Source organism: Gymnoscopelus braueri, assembly GCF_963280865.1.
Source record: "Gymnoscopelus braueri genome assembly, chromosome: 17".
Taxonomy (NCBI): domain Eukaryota; kingdom Metazoa; phylum Chordata; class Actinopteri; order Myctophiformes; family Myctophidae; genus Gymnoscopelus; species Gymnoscopelus braueri.
In genome coordinates, this window is record NC_137617.1 from 38669884 (window position 1) to 38690791 (window position 20908).

The 20908-nt window shown below is 40.7% G+C and overlaps 1 protein-coding gene across 1 annotated transcript in view; it reads right to left on the reverse strand.

Annotated features, from left to right (window-relative positions):
- cUnh10orf90 (chromosome Un C10orf90 homolog) overlaps positions 1–20908 on the reverse strand; it is a gene marked incomplete at its 5' end in the record, with an annotated part of 53749 nt that overhangs the window by 21759 nt on the left and 11082 nt on the right. The window contains 9 exons of the mRNA XM_080455766.1: positions 1464–1563; positions 5783–5846; positions 8688–8823; positions 9690–9734; positions 10641–10795; positions 12469–12591; positions 17094–17399; positions 18180–18539; positions 19579–20317. Coding sequence (XP_080311892.1) covers positions 1464–1563; positions 5783–5846; positions 8688–8823; positions 9690–9734; positions 10641–10795; positions 12469–12591; positions 17094–17399; positions 18180–18539; positions 19579–20317 — 2028 coding nt within the window. The remainder of the gene's footprint in view (positions 1–1463; positions 1564–5782; positions 5847–8687; positions 8824–9689; positions 9735–10640; positions 10796–12468; positions 12592–17093; positions 17400–18179; positions 18540–19578; positions 20318–20908) is intronic.

Genomic DNA, 20908 nt, shown 5'->3' on the forward strand with positions numbered 1-20908 from the left:
GATAGGAGACATCTCCACCTCTATTTGTTTTCTTGTATGCAACCAGTGGTGGAAGAAGTACTCTGATATTTTACTTAAGTAAAAGTAGCAATACCACAATATAAAAATACTCAGTTACAAGTAAAAGGCCTGTGTGAATTTTTTGGGGTAAAAGTACAAAAGTATTGGCATCAAAATATACTTAAAGTACCAAAAGTAAAAGTACTAATGTTTGAAAATAGCAGATCTACAAGCTCACAACGTGTCGAGATGCGACGCGTTGTGAGCTTGTAGATCAGCCCTATGTACAAAATAGGCCTGATGTATTTTTTGTAATATAGTTTTATATCCGCAAAGTAACTAGTAACTAAATACAGTTCAAATAATTGTAGTGGAGTAAAAGTACAATATTAAAGTTCAATAAGTAAAAGTATTGAAAATTGTAAATATTGAAGAAAGTAAAAATACCTCAATTTTACAACAGCGCTATCCATTTTACTATAAGCCATTACTGCAAAAATGCTGCAGTCATGGTGGAAGGGATTCATTGAGCTTGTAGGAGAAAGGTGGGGCATTATGCACAATTAATGTTGTGTTTAGTGCCTCATCTCCTCGCGGACGGGCAGAAACCCCATTATCTCCATGTTTCAACTTGTTACGATTTTAATGCCCTGCTTCGTCATTGCTCGATTCAAAAAAAAATCTGTCCCAATAACCAGTGACGCACCTGTCACTCACTTTCAGGACCCTCCCCGTAGCCGCCTTCGACTCACCCGATTGGACAGAGGGGGAAAAGCAGCATAGCTCTCAGACAAGGCGTATAGAGCACATAAAAGGTGTGCGCGACACACAGGAAGATGCGCGTAAGACCATCAATCCACGCCATTTGTGTTGGAAAAGCATTGGCAGATTCCGCCCAAACTAAATTGCGGCGTGGCCGTGCCCTTACTCAGGTAAAGAAATACCTCTTCCACAGTGTTGCGCAATATTACTCAGGAGAGTAATATGTTAATTATTACATATTACTCCTTATAAAAAAGTAATATTATATTACTTATTACTTGGAAGAGTAATATATTATATTACATATTATGTTACATATTAACCCCCCCCCCCACCCGCAAAAAAAAAGAAGAGACACAATCTGTTTAGCCAGCTCCTTTAACTGAATCCAATGTTTTGGAATAATAATAATAATGAGTCACAAATCAGCCAAAAAGGCTATAAAATAAAGCAGCAATCTCTCTTGACCTTTTAAACTAAATGTTTTCAAAAGGCAGCCATATAATATGTAATATGTAAAATGTTTTACATATAGTAATATGGTATAATATTACTGTTTTGGCAGAGTAATACCTTACACTACTCGTTACCGGGTAAAATAATAATATTACAGTAATATATTCAAAGTAACTGCCCAACACCGCTCTTCCACCACGGCTGTTTACACTACATTATTGATTATATTATTGACATTACGTTACCTTCTTGAAAAGCTCCACTCGCTGTCTGTTGGTCAAATAGAGCTCTCTCTTCTTCTCTGCCTCCTTTTTCCTCTTCACCTCTGGCAGATTGTTATGGCACCTGTCAATCACAAACATGTTGATGATGGCACAGTGTAGTTCTCACGTGAGCGTGTCTACAGTAGCAGTGACTTTCAAACGTTTTCATGTTAACCCATTAAGGCCTGAGGTTCCCATTCTACAAAATGTCTTCTAAATCCTAACTGTTACTATATCAGTGGTTCTCAAACCTTTTCATACCAAGGACCCCCAAAATGATACGTATTTGGCCGCGGACCCCCATCTCAAAATATGTGGTTCCAGGGACTCGGTGCCACGCTATGAGCTTGTATATCTGCTATTTTTGAATAGCCAAAGTATAAAAGGTTAAAGTGGTTACATTTTTTGTGATGCTACATTAACACATTTTGCTGGGTACCCACTGGAACCCCCCCAAGGACCCCTGGGGGTCCCCGGACCCCACTTTGAGAACCAATGAAATAGACAACAACAACATAAAAAGATGAAACATGGCCCCACAGCAACAACGATATACAGTGGTGGAAGAAGTACTCAGATATTTTACGTAAGTAAGCAATACCACGTTATAAAAATACTCTGTTACGAGTAAAAGGCCTTTGTTAAAAATGTTACTTGAGTAAAGTACAATAGTATTGGCATCAAAATATACTCAAAATACAAAAAGTAAAGGTACTAAAATGTTTGAAAATAGCAGATCTATACACGCTCACAACGTGCCGCATCACGACACGTTGTGAGCTGGTAGATCAGCTATTTTCAAATAGCCTACGTATAAAATAGGGCTAAAGTGGTTAATGTATGTTTTATAATATAATATTTTATATCTGCAAAGTAACTAATAATTCTACTGGAGTAAAAGTACAATATTTGCCTCTGAGAAGTAGTGGAGTAAAAATCTTTACTTAAGTACAGTACTTGAGTAAATGTACTTAGTTATTTTACACCACTGACGATATACCGTATACAGTATATACTGGGCCACCGCAAGCTGCCAGAACAGTTCCAATGTGCCTTGCCATAGACTCTAAAAGTCTCTGGAACTCTATTCCCATCAGGATAAAATGTTTCATCATAGGATAAAGGTGAATACCACTAGCTTTGTATGGATTTGCAGTGACCCTTCCCTCCATGCCAGGATAAAATACCCCCCCCACACACACACACACACACACACACACACACACACACACACACACACACACACACACACACACACACACACACACACACACACACACACACACACACACACACACACACAGCATAACAGAGCCACCAGACCAAACCCCCTGACTGTACTGTAGAGGGGTCAAGTATTCAGGTCTGTACTATTCTCCTGGCGTACGCAACATGCAGTCGCCCCACTTGTGTAGAATATGGTTAAACCATTAATACCGGGAAAGCATCTGTGTCATTTTAGATTTTAGCTATATATATATATATATATATATATATATATATATATATATATATATATAGCACAATGGTTGGCTATTCAAAAATAGCAGATATACAAGCTCATGCGCGTCACTTTGTGCCGCGCTTGTAGATCTGCTATTTTTGAAATAGCAGATTTTTTACAAAAAAAAAAAGAATATTGTCTTTTTTTTTTTAAGCGAACATTTCTAACTCAAACTTTGCTTCCGGAGGGGGTTCCTGGAACAAAATATTTTGAGATGGGGGTCGGCGGCCGAATACATATAATTTTGGGGGTCCTTGACATGAAAAGGTTTGAGAACCACTGATATAGAAACGTAGGTTTTTCAGAAAACTGTTTTTAAAAGACATGTTTAGAATCGGCTTCAGGTCTTAATGCATTAAAGATGACTCATCTGACCTTATCACTCCCCTTCCCCCTCCCCACACATCTCTGACTCTGTGGACCAGTATCTATAGCAGGTAATCCTCAACCTTTTCAGGATCAGGGCCCACTTGGAAATTCTCTAAATAGTTCACGAACCCACTCATCTGACCACTTAATTAAGCAGTGGTGGAAAGTAACTAAGTACATTTACTTAAGTACTGTACTTAAGTACAATTTTGAGGTATTTGTACTTTACTTGAGTATTTTAAATTTACAATACTTTTACTTCTACTCCACTACATCTCAGAGGCAAATATTGTACTTTTACTCCACTACAATTATTTGAAAACTTCTACAGTAGTTACTTTGTAGATTTTGATTATCATTACAAAACATACATTAACCAATTCAGCCCTATATACATTTCGGCCATTTGAAAATAGCCGATCTACAAGCTCACAATGCGTCGCAGCGCGACGCATTGTGAGCTTGTAGATCTGCTATTTTCAAAAGATTGTTATACATTTGAGAACTTGAAAAGGAACATTCTGCATAATGAGTACTTTTACTTTTGGTACTTTAAGTACATTTTGATGCCTATACCTTTTTACTTTTACTCAAGTACATTTTGAATTCCGGACTTTTACTTGTAACAGAGTACTTCTACATTGCAGTATTGATACTTTTACTTAAGTAAAACATTTGAGTACTTTTTCCACCACTGTAGTTAAGTGTGGGCCGCGTGCATTTTTCAGAATGACAGCTCATGTGAACACGTCACTTGGCTTTTAGTCACAGGTCTTCTAGAAACACTACAGCAAGCCGAGCAGGCTTTGTGACTGAAGTGACATCTGTGTCATCCCTGTCGCAGTAATGAACCGCCTTTCATAATCACAGAGATGTTTTTCTCTTGGCATTTTGACGCTGATATTTTTTGTATACATGGCACCGTGCAAGATAGGATGTTATTTGTCTAATTGTATCATGCAGTACACCTCTATGGACACCAGTAGTATAAAGTAACTACTCAAGTACTGTACAAAAGTTTTTTTTTAATGGATTTTTATTTTACTGGGGTATTTCCAATTTTCAGTACCTTTACTTCTACTCCACTACATCTCAGAGGCAAATATTGTACTTTTACTCCACTTCAATTATTTGAAAACGTACTTGTTATTTTGTAGATTTTGATTAATCTTATGATCTACAATGCGTCGCAATGCGACACATTGTGAGCTTGTAGATCTTTTTTTTTTTTTTTTTTTTTTTTTTAACTTCTGAAATTGGGACATTCTGGCATGAGTACTTTCTACGTTTGGTACTTTAAGTACATTTTGAAACCAATACTTTTGTACTTTTCCAATTTTTCTTTTTTTTTCAATTTTACTTTTTACTTGAATTTACTTAAGTAGCAAATGTCAGTACTTTTTCCACCACTGATGGAAACACATGCACACACACATGCAAATGCACACGCATGTATATCTGCTATTTTTTAATAGCCAAAAGAAATCTAAAATGACAGAGCTGCTGTTCCCAGATTGAATGGGATATAACCCAATCATTGTGCGTTTAGTGTGTGGAGACAGACAGACCAGGCTGTGAAAACAAGCAGACAAGCGGTTGAAGGCAGCAAGTCTTCTTCAACAACACAAACTAGCCCAACCGGATCTATAAGCAGGAGGAACCACCGGGGATCGGCCATCGAACCAGGAACCTCACGATTCCACTCTAAACTCCTGAGCCACTGCCGCCCACATTTTTTAAACATTATGAAAGATAATAGTAGAAATAGGACATTGTGCATAATGAGTACTTTCACTTTTGGTACTTTAACCCATTAGCCAATTCTGCAAATGCCTTTTAAATCAGTAGTTCTCAAACTTTAAAGATTTGTCTAAAAATGTTCAAAAATAGCAGATGTACAAGCTCGCAGCGAGGCTCGCAGCAAGGCACGAAGTGACGCACTGTGAGCTTGTATATCTGCTATTTTTTTTTAATAGCCAATGCAAAAATCTAAAATGACACAGTCCCCGGTTTTTATTTAAGCATTATTTTGATGCCAACATCTTTGTAACATTTTTAATACAGGACTTTTACTTGTAACAGAGATTTGATGGACAAATTTCATGGGACATATTATGAAATATTATTTCAACATATTGTTTTTGAAACGTTTAACAACAGGTATACCGTACAATACATCCAGGTATTGCTACTTTTACTCAAGTACAAAAAAAAACGGAGTACTACGGTAGTTCCACCCCTGCATAATAATATAGATGTGAGCGATAGAGAGAGAGGCCCCTGGATTTCACACTTTGAGAGAGATGTGACGCTGATAGAGGGTGCGTGTGTGTGCGTGTGCGTGTGTGTGTGTGTGCGTGTGTGTGTGTGTGTGTGTGTGGAGACGTGTGCTCTGTCTGACAAGGAGATTGAGAAGACGGAAGCTCACCTCTGGGATCTGAGCTGCGTCTCTTTTCCCGTAATGGCTCTATCTCTGGCTCGCAAAAGGTTATCTGGAAGTGTGAGAGAGTTCATATGACACGCACACGCACACACACACACACACACACACACACCCACACACACAGCTTGAGTTAAAGGCTTACAGGCAGTGAATCAGTCTGGCTTTTCTTGGCATTTGAAAAGATTGACAGACTCCCCTCTTATCAAGACATCACAGTGTAAATCCTAACACATCCTACTGCGTACTACACACAGCAGGACAGGAAAATGTGTGTGTGTGTGTGTGTGTGTGTGTGTGTGTGTGTGTGTGTGTGTGTGTGAGTGTGAGTGTGAGTGTGTGTGTGTGTGTGTGTGTGTGTGTGAGTGTTTTGTAGGACTAATGTGGCGTCCTTCTTCATGTTCATTACAGGCAAGATTTGCCAATAGTGCCGCGCTGTGAGCTTGTAGATCTGCTATTTTTTTTTTCAATCGTGAAAATGTGTGCAAATCTTTGAATAACATATATTTTATAAAGCGAACATTTTTAACTCAAATCTTTGCTTCTGGGGGGTCCCTGGAACAACATATTTTGAGATGGGGGTCCACGGCCAAATACATATCATTTTGGGGGTCCTTGACATGAAAAAGTTTGAGAAACACCGATTATAGCAACATAATTTTTTTTCAAAAAACTGTTAGGATTTAGAAGACATTTGTAGAATCCCCCAGAAGCAAATATTTGAGTTACAAATGTTTGCTTTAAAAAATATGTATATATATTGAAAGATTTGCACACATTTTCAAAAAAATAGCAGATCTACAAGCTCGTAGCGCGGCACTCGGTGCCGCGCTATGAGCTTGTATATCTGCTATTTTTGAATAGCCAAAGAAATCAAAAAATGACACAGATGCGTTCCCGGTCTTAAAGGGCTTAAAGTGGTCAAAGTGGCTATACCAATACAGTCCTCCTCATGACCTCTGCAGGAGGACGATCTTTATTACTTCCACACAAGTACATGGAGTGGACCTTATTAGATCTCATGCAAAAGCATGGCACTAAAAGTGACAGGAGTGGTAGATTGATTTACACATGGCTTTTCACCATGCTGAAGTGATTCCACTCGGCCTACTGTATAACTAGTGGCAGTGGTGGATAGTAACTAAGTACATGTACTCAAGTACTGTACTCAAGTACAATGTTGAGGTATTTCTACTTTACTTGATTATTTCCAATTTCCAACACTTTTACTTCTCCTCCGCTACATCTCAGAGGCAAATATTGTACTTTTACTCCACTAAATGTATTTGACAACTTTAGTTACTAGTTACTTTGTAGATTTTGATTATTATCACAAAACACACATATACCCAGTTCAGCCCTACAATATGCATTTCGGGCCATTTGAAAATAGCCGATCTACAAGCTCACAACGCGTCGCACAGTGACGCGTTGTGAGCTTGTAGATCTGCTATTTTCAAAAGACTTTTATACATTTGAAAACTTAAAATGGGACATTCTGCATAATGAGTACTTTTACTTTTGGTACTTAAAGTACATTTTGATCCCAATACTTTTGCACAAGTACATTTTGAATTCCGGACTTGTGCTTGAGTATTTTTATGTAGCAGTATTGATACTTTTACTTAAGTAAGAAATGTGAGTACTTTTTCGATCACTGACCAGTGGTGGACAAAGCACTCAACCTCAAAGTATAGATACTCCTGGTCAAATATTACTCAAATTTGTACTTTAAAACACTTCCGTGGTCATTTTAATGTCTACTCTGGCTTTTGTTTGACCATTTCTTGATTCAATATTTAGGTATTTTGATAAATGACATATTATATATTCACTTTAACAGACACGCCCCCTTCGTATACAAACCCATTGTAACATTGTTCAAACTCCATTTTAACCACGTTAGATTAATTGAAAACATCCGTTTGAGGGGGGGTGAGGGGGGCTGTGTTTTTTCAAATACTTTGAGTGTTTTTTTTTATAAATAAAATAAGAAATATAAAAACTTAATTGAAAAACCACGGGCACCCCTCACACATTAGAAGGAAAACATCATTCTCCAGAACCAGGGACTGATGATATGGATATCTAAATATTGAATCAAGCAATTAAAAAACTGCCTGGGGTGCACACAAAAGCCAGAGTAGATGTTAAAAGTGAAATACCCCTTTAACTATAAAGACTGGCATTTTCCACAACCATCACTTTTCCCTTGGTGTAGTTTGCAAGCATGGACAGCAGGGGGCAGCAAGAACTGCAAAAAATCTCTTCATACTGTATTTTTAAATCTCATCAGATTGAGCAACAAACTGACAGCTAAATAACACCCCAAAGTCACGCAAAAGTATAAAATTCGGTGATAAAAAAAAAAAGGTATAAATTCACCTTGTTCCATAAATTATTGGCATTGAATATTCTACATTATTATTCCACAGCCATACATAAAAATATGTGATCTCTCGCTCCCTCCCTCCCCCTCTCCCTCTCTCTATCTCTCTCTCTGTGTGTGTCTCTCTCTATCTCGCTCTATTCTCTCTCTCTCTCTCCCCCCCAGCTCTCGAAATGAAATCGAAAGACAGAGAGATCAACAGGCAGTAAGTATGTTAGTTTGTGTTTGTGGTGTTTGTGGTGTTTGTGGTGTGTGTGTGTGTGTGTGTGTGTGTGTGTGTGTGTGTGTGTGTGTGTGTGTGTGCGTGCGTGCGTGCGTGCGTGCGTGCGTGCGTGCGTGCGTGCGTGCGTGCGTGCGTGCGTGCGTGCGTGCGTGCGTGCGTGCGTCTGCGTGTGTGAGCTGGCATTGAGCCAGTGCAGCTGCACAGAGACAGAGACAATAGGTGGCACACTGGGCACAGTGGGGGGTGAGCAGGATGAGGAGAGTTGCTGGTACGGTACGTACCACTCTGAGCAGCGTGGCAGCGGGGATGGCGGCCAGCCTTGGGCCTGAGTATGGCGTCTGACTGTGGCTCCAACGATACGGTCCGCTCCCTCCTCCTCCTCGCCTGGGCCTTCTCCTCCAGCTCTCTCACTCTGCCCTGCGAGGAGGGGGATCATATTTTGAAAAAAATAAAATAAAATTTGATCAGTGGTGGAAAAAGTACTCAAATGTTTTACTTAAGTAAAAGTATCAATACTGCAATGTAGAAATACTCTGTTAGGGCGCGCTCCCACCAAGAGTTGGCTGGCCGCTGTTTGCAGAATCTGCCAATGCATTGTCAATGCAAATGCGTTGATTCACGCAAGAGCAGATTTTTCCGCTAGTCGCGCAGACCTTGCGTTTATCTGCTCTCCGCGACTAAGCATAAAACTGCTGGAGGCAGGCGCTGATTTTCCCCCTCTGTCCAATCGGGTGAGTCGAAGGCGGACCGTCTCAAGACTCAGGAAGCAACATGGTGCTCAAGGCTCAAGGCAGCAGCCGATGCGGGCTACGGGGAGGCTCCTGAAAGTGAGTGACAGGCGCGACACTCCCGTTTTTTAGAATCCGCTGGCTGCAAAAAACTGTGGCCGCGCACAACCTGCGTTTAACAGCGGCCAGCCAACTCTTGGTGGGAGCGCGCCCTTACAAGTAAAAGGCCTGTGTTCAGAATGTTACTTGAATAAAAGTACAAAGGTATTGGCATCAAAATATACTTAAAGCACCAAAAGTAAAAGTACTAAAATGTTTGAAAATAGCAGATCAACAAGCTCACAATAATTAAAATAAAAAGTATTGGAAATACTCCAGTCAAGTAAAAACCACCTAAAAATGTTACTTAAGTACAGTAAATGTACTTAGTTGCTTTACACTACTGTTGAAAACCGGCACATTTTTACTGTTTTAGAGATAATTTGTCAGGTACTCGAGACACCCAGCTTGAAATCGGGGGGGGGGAATCCCAGGCCAAACCATGGTTCACTGTACCTGGGAGCGGCTGATGAAATCTGGCCTGGACTTCTCCAGAGCTTCCTGCCAAAAAAAAAAGAAAGGAAGAAAAAAAAGGCTGAAACATGCACCATGCATTATTGACAGCACTTTCACAAGGGACCCCAGAAAGAACGCAGCCCTGGGGGCAGTGGTGTAAAGTAACTAAGTACATTTACTCAAGTACTGTACTTAAGTACACTTTTGAAGTACTTTTACTTTACCGAGTATTTCCAATTGTCTACACTTTTACTTCTACTCCACTACATCTCAGAGGAAAATATTGTACTTTTACTCCACTACAATTATTTGAAAACTTTAGTTACTAGTTACTTTTCAGATTATGATATTATAAAACATACATTAACCACTTTAGCCTTATTTTATACATAGGTATTTTATACAAGCTCACAACGTGTCGCATCGCGACACGTTGTGAGCTTGTAGATCAGCTATTTTCAAATATTTTAGTACTTTTATTTTTGGTACTTTAAATACATTTTGATGCCAATACTTTTGTACTTTTACTCAAGTACATTTTGAATTCAGGACTTTTACTTGTAATGGAGTACTTCTACATTGCCGTATTGATACTTTTACTCAAATAAAACATCTACTTTTTCCACCACTGCCTGAAGGTATCCCAAAGAGAACTACTGCTTGTTTTGCAGCCCAGGAACCTTTGCATTTCGTGTGAAAGCATCGGTGCTATGGCCTATTTGTTCCTGACAGGCTCATTTTGGTCTCAGCGACACTGTAGTGTTGTTTCATATACCCTTGGAGGAGAACGGCAAATAGGATAAACACTGTCTATCACAGCGTGAAATTCTGCTTTGAATATGGCGAGAGCTTAATGTTCCTGTGGAGAGCATTAAGCCGTCAGCCTTATAGTCTTTCATCAGAAAGTTATACGGAGTGGGGAAAAAGGAGAAAGTTTGTCCAAAAACTTACCTGAAGCGAAACATCTCTGGCTCGTCTTCTGTTTGGATCAGGACTCAGGGGAACAAACTCGGCATGGGGCGGGTTGAGGCGCACTGCACTCTCTGTTCTCTGTTGGTCTGGCCTTTGAGCGGAGTGTGGCTTTTCCCCGTTCCTGGCACAACTTGCTACAAAGACAAATAACAAAAAGAAAACAATTGTGGAAGAGAACACACTTGAGCAGCTCGGACAATTAAGGCCTCTTTTATCGAGGTGCTAATACAAGATAACAATGTTGTCAAGTGGAAATTACTCGAGACAGATGCCGCTTTTCCCCCTCTGTAAAAGTGAAAGTCCTTGCGGGCTTGTTTCCAATGAGGGCCTGTGAGCAATTAGGGGTTAAGAGTCTTGCTCAGGGACAAATTTCATTTCATCGACACATATGCTGACGTGGCCTGGAATCGTACCTGGGGCAACCAGGGCCTCTGGCTCCCTAGGCGGGCTCACTAACCACTCAGCTATGGCCGCCCCAATTGTGAGTTGAAGGTGGCAACGGGGAGGGTCCTGAAAGAGAGTGCCAGGTGGGTCACTTGTTATTGGGACAGAATGCGCTGAAAGCTACTCCGTTTTTTAGAATGCGCTAACCCTAACCCACAGCGGGCAAACGTTGTGACCGCGCCCTTAAGCAGAAAGTAGCTTTTCACCATTCCTAGTGAGGTTCCCAGTTCGATCCCGGGCTCCCCCAGAGTTAGTGTCGAAGTGTCCTTGAGCAAGACACTGAACCCCAAATTGCTCCCGATGAGCAGGTTGGTGCCTTTTCCTCCGCCATTGGTGTGTGTGAACGGGTATAATACACAATCTATGTAAAAGCGCTTTGGATAAAAGCGCTATATAAATGCACCATTTACCATTTATAAAGACAAATAACCCCCAAAAATGCGTTGTCAAATGGAAATTACACTTTTAATAATTAAAGTGTAATTTTCATTTGACAACTTATTTTTCCTTAAATTATTGACATGGTTTGGTTTCACTCCGTTGAGTGTAATTCACAGTAGCCTTAGTTTCAGGTCCGCCACACCACATTACTTCTGCTGTACCAATGAAACAAATGAACGCAGTTATGTATGTGAGAAGCAATTTCACTTCATCATTATTAATTCAATCATAGCTGCAGACAGTGCACCTCTACACACATGAGCTTCTGACATCTGAATGTTAGGCTAGCAACCGTCTTCTGGTCAATGGTGCAAGAAAGTACTCTGATATTTTTACTTAAGTAAAAGTAGCAATACCACAATGTACAAATAGTCTGTTACAAGTAAAAGTATCATATTAAAAGAATTGTACTGCCATCAACACACACACACACACACACACACACACACACACACACACACACACACACACACACACACACACACACACACACACACACACACACACACACACACACACACACACACACACACACACACACACACACACACACACTTATTTTTGGTTTTCAGGTCTGAAAATGTGTCATGGAAAATATTTCATGGATAGCAGATCTACAAGCTAACAACACATCGCATCGTGATGCGCTGTCAGCTTGTAGATCTGCTATATTTTAATAGCTAAGCTAATGTAAGGCTTAAGTGGTATAATCATCCAAATCTAAAAAGTAACTAAAGCTATATTTGTAGTGGAGTAAAAAGTACAATATTTCCCTCCGAGATGTAGTGGACAAGAAGTACTATGAGGTACTGAAAAATAGAAATACTCATGTAAAGTAAAAGTACCTCAAAATTGTACTGAAGAGCAGTACAAGTAGCCTACAGTAATAATAGCAGTAATAATAGCAGTAATAATACTGAACCTGTGTTTCCCTGAGGTGATGATGACGTCACAGGGCTGAGCTGTCGTTGGAGTTTGATGTTGGCGATGATGGCGGCCGCGTTGGCGGCGATGATGTCCTCCGGGGTCTGCTGTGTGTCGGGATCTGAAACACCAGAGAGCTTTTAATCCATTAATCACCGACTTCTAATTCCTGACATTTAGAAAAACACTTCTGTGAGGAAAAGGCCATGTCATCATCAAGGGCTCTGCCATGTGTTTATATTTGATGTTCTAAATGTGATGCACACTGTCATGATGGAAGTGCAGAGAGAAGAGGAAATGGATCTGGAACACAAGGACGACTGACTGACTCTCTGCAATCACTTGATTGACTTCAAGTGCATTAATGATTGACTGAACTGCATTAATGATGTTACCTAGTACACTAATCGAATGTTGCATGTGAATGTATCGTGCTCTGCAATGCTCCTTTATTCTGTATGTAAGGCAAGGCCAGGCAAAAGGCAAAATGACTTTTTAATTCAGTAAAGAAGAAGAAGAAGGACATTAAAGGGATAGTATCGATTTCACACCCCATGGAGACTTGAATTCTTGGGGTGTGTAATCGACAGAAAAAAAGTCATTTTGGGGGTGAACTATCCCTTTAAACGCCTAAAGACCTATTCAGGACGCAGAGCACGGTTGGATAGGCGTTTGACTAGAACCGCTGATCCATGTTTTCTTATTTGGTATCTCTAAAGTAACAGCACATTAACTTAAGAGATACATAAAGAAAACCTACAGTGAGACAAAACATAATTGCAGTGAATGGAATACAATTTAGGATATACTTTAACTTGCTGGAGGCCTCCGACATAACTTACACAACATAGAACCTCTCTCCACAATGCCCTGCCTCGTTTAGCCCATTAAGACCTATGAGGCCCATTCTACAAATGGCTCCTAAATCCTAATGGTTTTCAGAAAAACCTATGTTTCTATATCAGTGGTTCTCAAATTATTTCATGTCGAGGACCCCCGAAAATGATATTTTCCCCCCATCTAAAATATTTTGCTCCAGGGAACCCCCCAGAAGCAAAGATTTGAGTTAAAACATTTTGCTTTAAAAAAAACAAAAAGATTTGCACACATTTTCTACAAGCTCATAGCGTGTTACTTTGTACTTTTGAGATGGGGGAGGGGGGCTTGGGGGGGTGGGCACGGACAAATACATCATTTTGGGGGTCCTTTTAAAAAAAAAAAGAACTGTTAGAAGACATTTGTAGAATCCCCAGAAGCAAAGATTTTAGTTAAAGATGTTCGCTTGAAAAGATATATATATTAAAACATTTTTCAAAAATGTTCAAGATTTTTCAAAAATGTTCAAGATTTTTCAAAAATGTTCAAAAATGTTCATGATTTTTCGAAAATGTTCAAGATTTTTCAAAAATGTTCAAGATTTTTCAAAAATGTTCCAAGATTTTTCAAAAATGTTCAAGAATTTTCAAAAATATTCAAGATTTTGCAAAAAATAGCAGATCTACAAGCTCATAGCGCGGCACGAAGTGACGCGCTATGAGCTTGTATATCTGCTATTTTTGAATAGCCAAAAGTATAAAAATTACACAGATGCTTTCCCGGTTTTAATGTGTTAAAGGTAAGACTTTCATCAAAATGTTAGAGTTGAAACCATGCAGCCTTGGGCCATAGTAATTAATAGATGATGCCCTTAATGGATGTGATTAAAGAGTAATTAAAGAATTTCACACGCCGCAGCACCGTGGCATCATAGATGAAATCTAGCAAGAAGGCGCTCAGCAGGAAAAGTCCATCAGATTACACTTCTATGCCGCTTATTGCTTTGAACTGTGTGGATATTTGGGTTGCTTTAACAGCACCTTGAATATTGGCAGTAAGGACGATTATATCGTCACTGTATTAGGGTGGAAACCTTGTATGTCCAAAACGCAGTGGTGGACAGTAACTAAGTACATGTACTTAAGTACTGTACTTAAAGGTACAACTTTGAGTTACTTTTTACTTTACTAGAGTATTTCCAATTTGCAATACTTTTACTTCTATTCCACTACATCACAGAGGCAAATATTGCACCATTACTCCACTACAATTATTTGAAAGCTTTAGTCACTAGTTACTTTGCAGATATAAATTACTATATCATAAAACATACATGAACCACTTTAGTCCTATTTTATACCTAGGCTATTTGAAAATAGCAGCTCTACAAGCTCACAACGCGTCGCATCGTGATGCGTTGTGAGCTTGTAGCTATTTTCGAACATTAGTAAACAATTTTACTTTTGGTACTTTACGTATATTTTGATGCCAATACTATTGTACGTTTACTCAAGTAACATTTTGAACACAGGCCTTTTACTTGTAACAGAGTATTATATTGTGGTATTGCTATTTTTACTTAAATAAAATATCTGAGTACTTCTTCCACCACTGACAAAATGGTTACTTTTCAGGAAAAGGACACACACACGAACACACACACACACACACACACACACACACACACACACACACACACACACACACACACACACACACACACACACACACACACACACACACACACACACACACACACACACACACACACACACACACACACACACAGCTAAGGGTATACAGTAGTGCAGACAGATCGTATTCTAACACAAACCTGGGATATTTCAAACATGGTTAGCAGCTCTTTGTGGAAGTGCTGCCAGTAGGGGAATAAAAGAGGACTGGGGGGATTATAGATTATGCATGCGAAAAGACATGTGGGAAATTGAAAGAAGGTGAAAATGAGAGTGTCTGTGGGTGGTGAAGGAGGGAAGGGAAGGGGAGATGAGAGTGGGGCGGGGTAGAGGGGGGAGGGTGTTATTTGACAAAGCAGCCCGCCAACGCAGATATCTGCCAGAAGCCACCGTGCCGCCGTTTCAATTACACCAGGCATGCCGCAGCGGATGAAAGTATCATCATCTCATACACGTCAGTCAGAGGTGAAGAGAGCAGAATCAACCCTATGATGATGAGAGGAGAGTTGCATAATAACTTCAGGAGATTGAAGCGGTTATGTGGAGGGTATACACGCACACATGCACGTCACGTGAGCACGTGCATGTGCGTGTATACATAATACTGAAGGTTACCCCAAAAGGGGGGGGGGGGGGGGAGATAGACAGATGGCTATCGAGGTTTTTACATTAACCACTTAAGCCCTGTTTTATACTTTCTAAGATTCAGTGGTGTGAAGTAACTAAGTACATTTACTCAAGTACTGTACTTATGTACAATTTTGAGGTATTTTTACTTTACTGGAATATTTCCAATTTTCAGTACTTTTACTTCTACCCCACTAAATCTCAGAGGCAAATATTTTACTTTTACTCCACTATAGTTATTTGAAAACTTTAGTTATATTACTAGTTACTTTGTAGATTTGGATTATTATTACAAAACATACATTAACCACTTCAGCCCTATATACATTCCGGCCATTTGAAAATAGCAGATCTACAAGCTCACAATGCATCGCATTGTGAGCTTGTATATCTGCCATTTTCAAAATATTTGTATACATTTGAAAACTTGTGAAATGCGACATTCTGTATAATGAGTACTTTCTACTTTTAGTACTTTTAGTACATTTTGATGCCAATACTTTTGTACTCAAGTGAATTTTTAATTCCGGACTTTTAATTGTAACAGAGTACTTCTACATTGCAGTATTGATACTTTTACCTAAGTAAAAAATTTATTGTACCTTGTCCATCACTGGAAGTGAGAACGTGCATGTGCGTGTGTACAAAATATTGAATGTTACCCCAAAAAAAAGGGGGGGGGGAATAGACAGATGGCCAAGGAGGTCTTTACATTAACCACTTAAGCCCTGTTTTATACTTTCTAAGATTATTCAAAATAGAGAACATAATTGTCTCCGCACACACTCCCTGCATGCCAGAACAGAACCTCTGCACCAACGTTTTCACATGGGCCTGTCATAGCGCCACCAGGAGGCCGCCTTTTGAAAAACATTGTTTTTGACAGTACCTCCTACAGATTTTGTCCAAACATCACGCAAATCGGTAGGCTATACATGATTTCTTCGCAGCCCACCGATCTGACACTTAACACGGCAGCCGATCAACGCTTATGAGATTTTTAGGTGGCCCCTGATCAAGAAAAAGCTTGGGAAGTGCCCATACCCTAGGTGGGGTTGGCCAAAGGGCCTTTCTGTGTGGAGTTTGCATGTTCTCCCCGTGTTCCCTATGGTAGGTACCCTCACAAAAAACATGCAGTAGTCCTGGTCACTATACTGCCTCCCCCTGGCCAGCCGGAGGGGAAAGGAACTGGTTGGAATAACGTGTTCCTTCCACGCGCTACGTCCTACCAGGGACAAGATGGTCCTCTGTCAGGTGACAAGATGGTCAGTTGGCTCTCACGCTTTGAAGGAGGCATGAGCTCGGCCTTGGCCTCCCTAGGTTGGCAGAGCAGGGAAGGTAGTGCCCAGGATTACATAGACAATTGGCACTGGGTGTAAAAAATGGCGTTACAAAATCGTGGGATAAAAATTTTGAAGAAAAAAAAGAAAAAGCTTGGGAACCTCTGCTGTAAAACTCATACTATAGATATTTAAAAAAAACCTACCTGGACTCTTGATCAGAGTTAGAGACGGTGAGGGTCTTCTTGAGGGGTTGAGTGGTGGTGTTTGGAACCGGGGTGGCTGAGCCGGCTCCGCCTCCGTCTGATGTGTGCCTTGGCGGGACGTCCCGTGTCTTCCGATGAAACCGCCGACAGGGCTCCTCCTGTCAGAGTCAATATTTGACTCCCGCCCGAAACTCAGCCTCCTGGATATAGCAGGTTGTTGTGCCGCATCACGCTCCTCCTGGCTCGGCTCGGCGTGTCCGGAGCTCAGAGGTCTGTGGGGGGGCCTGTCCCAGTCCCACCGCTCACCTAGGGATGTCACGGTTACACATTTAAGTTGACCATTAAATTTTCAATCAAATAATTGCGATTAACGATTTAATTGTGTGTTGGGGGCATTGAACATTGGAACATGTGAGCGTCGTAATAAGAAATTTCACAGCACAATGAGCACATAAAATGACAAATAACTGAAATATACAAAGAAATTATTGACATATTTAATCATTTGTTAAAAAGCATAAATAGTTGAAAATGTACAATGAACAGAATATAGCAAGCACAGAGCAGTTATTCCTTCAAGCAGAAAGCAAAAATAGCAGATCTACCAGCTTACAACGCGTCACGAAGTGACGCGTTGTAAGCTGGTAGATCTGCTATTTTTGCTATTTTTCGCTATTTTTTATTTATTATAAAAAATAGTATTTATATATTATAAAAAGTATTTATATATTTTTTATATATATATAAAAAATATATAGATAGATATAGGTAGATATAGGTAGATCTGCTATTTTTGCTATTTTTTGCTATTTTTTATATTTATTATAAAAAATAGTATTTATATATTATAAAAAGTATTTATATATTTTTTTTATATATATATAAAAAAAAATATTTTTTATATTTATTTTATTATTTTTTTGCTATTTTTTGCAATTTTTGCGAAATAGATCTGCAATTTCTGCTTTTTTAATATTTGAAAATGTGTGAAAATTGTTCAACATGGAAACGATTATGACCATTATGCAAAAATAATGTGTTATTATCTCAAATAATTTCAATTAGACGATGATGTAAGAATTGTACCCTCACCGACAGCCTTGGGGGAGAGCTGAGGTGCCCCCCACACCTCAGGGGGTATGGGGGGCACCTCTATGACTGGCGGGCCGCTCACGAAAAGATTCAGCGTGGACCTGTGGTGTAACCTGTGTCCATCGCTCTCTGGATCTCTAAGCGCAGCGGAAGTGAACGACGTGTCTGGTGGCGTCTCATCGCAGGCCCAGCTCGTCCTCTCTGGCGCCCCCAGTGGGCGCCACGAGGGCGAGGGGGAGGAGTCACGTTCCGACGGACCCCCCAGGGCCCTTTGACGCCACAGGCTGTCCTCCCGGTACAGTCCCTCCGTGTAGCTGTGTCTGTAGTGGTCCGGGGGGCCGGCGGCCCTGCTGGCTGAAACATTCAGCACAACAATATAAAAAAGACTGTTACAAGTAAAAGGCCTGCATTCAAAATGTTACTTAAAGTAATACTAGGTAACTTTTTCAACAAAACTAAAGTTAAATTGTATATCTTTGTCTTTTGTGAGTGGCAAAAGTTTCACAACACCCACTCCATGAATTTCACCTCCGGAAGTCTTTTATTTATATATTTTCTATTGAACGGTGTCGGGGGGGACTTTCCCGGGAAAATGACGTCATCTGGCCGGAAAACGGAGGCGGAAATGCACTGGTTTCCTGTTTGGCCAGGAACTACCGCAACGGTTTCCTGTTTGGCCAGGAACTACCGCGCTAATAACAAAAAGGAACCTCACGCTGATTTTAAGAGAATGTAGGATTGGAAGATCGAAAAAGAACAGAAAAAGAAAGCACAGCTCATGGTAACTAATGCTCCACTGGCTAAGAGAAACGATCCGCAGATAGTATAAAACAATTAAAAGAACGCTTTTTGAAACGCTTCCGGCTTCCGGTGAAAACAAATGGAATTCTGGGTAATCGAGGACTACGTAAATTGTATGCAGTGACGGTAGTGACCAGCAGAGGTTGCTAAAAATCGTTATTTGTGAATCTGCATTGTACAACTTTAAGTAAAAGTACAAAAGTATTGGCATCAACATATAATTAAAGTACCAAAAGTAAAAGTACTAGAATGTTTGAAAATAGCAGATCTACAAGCTCACAACGCGTCGCGATGCGACGCGTTGTGAGCTTGTAGATCGGCTATTTTCAAATAGCCTACTGTAGGTATAAAATAGGGCTAAAGTGGTTAATGTATGTTTTGTAATATAATAATTCACATCTGCAACTAGTAACTAAACTAAAAAATAATTGTAGTGGAGTAAAAGTACAATATTTGCTTCTGAGATGTAGTGGAGTAGAAGTAAAAGTACTGAAAATTGGAAAAAATATCTCAAAATTGTACTTAAGTACAGTACTTGAGTAAATGTACTAAAGTTACTTTACACCACTGACACACACACACACACACTCACCATCAGCAGGCCTGTACGTCTCCCTGTGCTCCGTCACTTTGATGATCGTAGCCTTTCTTCTCCGCACCACCGTGTCATGAGCACGGCGCCGCCCAGGATCGGGATCGTACAGATGACTCTCTGACTCATTGCTGTGATGCTCCATCATTTTGACTATGGTGGCCTTCCGCTCCATCGTGACGAGGCTCGGGTTAGAGCCTGTGGCGGAGCGGCCGTCTAGGGGCGGCGAGGGCGAAGAAGCCCTGGCTCTGTCCGAGCGAGCGGAGTCGGAGGAGCTCCCGGTGATGGGCAAGCTGGTCGACCGGGTCACCTTCCTGGAGGTGATGGTGATGGAGGAGAATCCGGTTTTGATCTGAGGGACGAGGGTGGTCACGGCGGAGCTCGTCTCTACGTCTCTCTGACCTTCTCTGTTGAAAGGGACGGTAGGTCTTACAGGCTGACAGGCCGCTGTCCTACGTAGAGGAGGGTGCGACTTGTATTGTTCGACACCGGTGGTGGCGTTATGCACCGGTGCATGTGGCTGGAAGGACTCTGTACTAGTTGTGTTGATAGGAGAAAGGCTCTTCCCGGTCAAATCAGAGCTGTTCCTACTAGTCAAAAGGTCAGTGGGTTGACTCCTGCCGCCACATAGAGGTGGTGATGCCCTGTTGAAGGCCCAGCCTCTCTTCAGGGCCTGCCAGCCTAAAAGCCTGCCACCTCCTTCGCTCCCCCTCGTCGAGGAGGTCGACTTCTCTGGCACCTGCAAATAGTGGTGAGACAAGAGGAGATCAATCACGAAACGCACGTTGTAATGAATCACGTTATTCACTAAACGCTCTCCCGCTTGTTTTCTCTTAGCTAAACATCTCGCCATTAATCAGCAAGATTCATCTCCACCGATAGTCGGGCATTCATCTCGATCGGTTGGGTGCGTGACAGACAGACAGCGCTGGCTGTTTCTACAAGCCGTTGATGAACAAAGAAAATGTGATGCAGCAGCCATGTAACACAGCGTGAAATATTGACAGCGTGACATGTCTCTAACCCATTTCGACCGGGAAAGAATCTGTGTAATTTTTAGATTCCTTTGGCTGTTCGAAAATAGCAGATCTACAAGCTCATAGCTCGGCACCGAGTGCCACGCTATGAGCTTGTAGATCTGCTATTTTTTTTTTAAGAATCCTGAAAATGTGTGCAAATCCTTGAATATATATTTTTTGAGGCAATCAGTTTTTTTACTCAAATCTTTGCTTCTGGGGATTCTACAAATGTATTTTAAATTCTAACAGTTTTTAGAAAAAAATGGAAAATGTTGCTGTAATATCAGTGGCACTCAAACTTTTTCATGTCC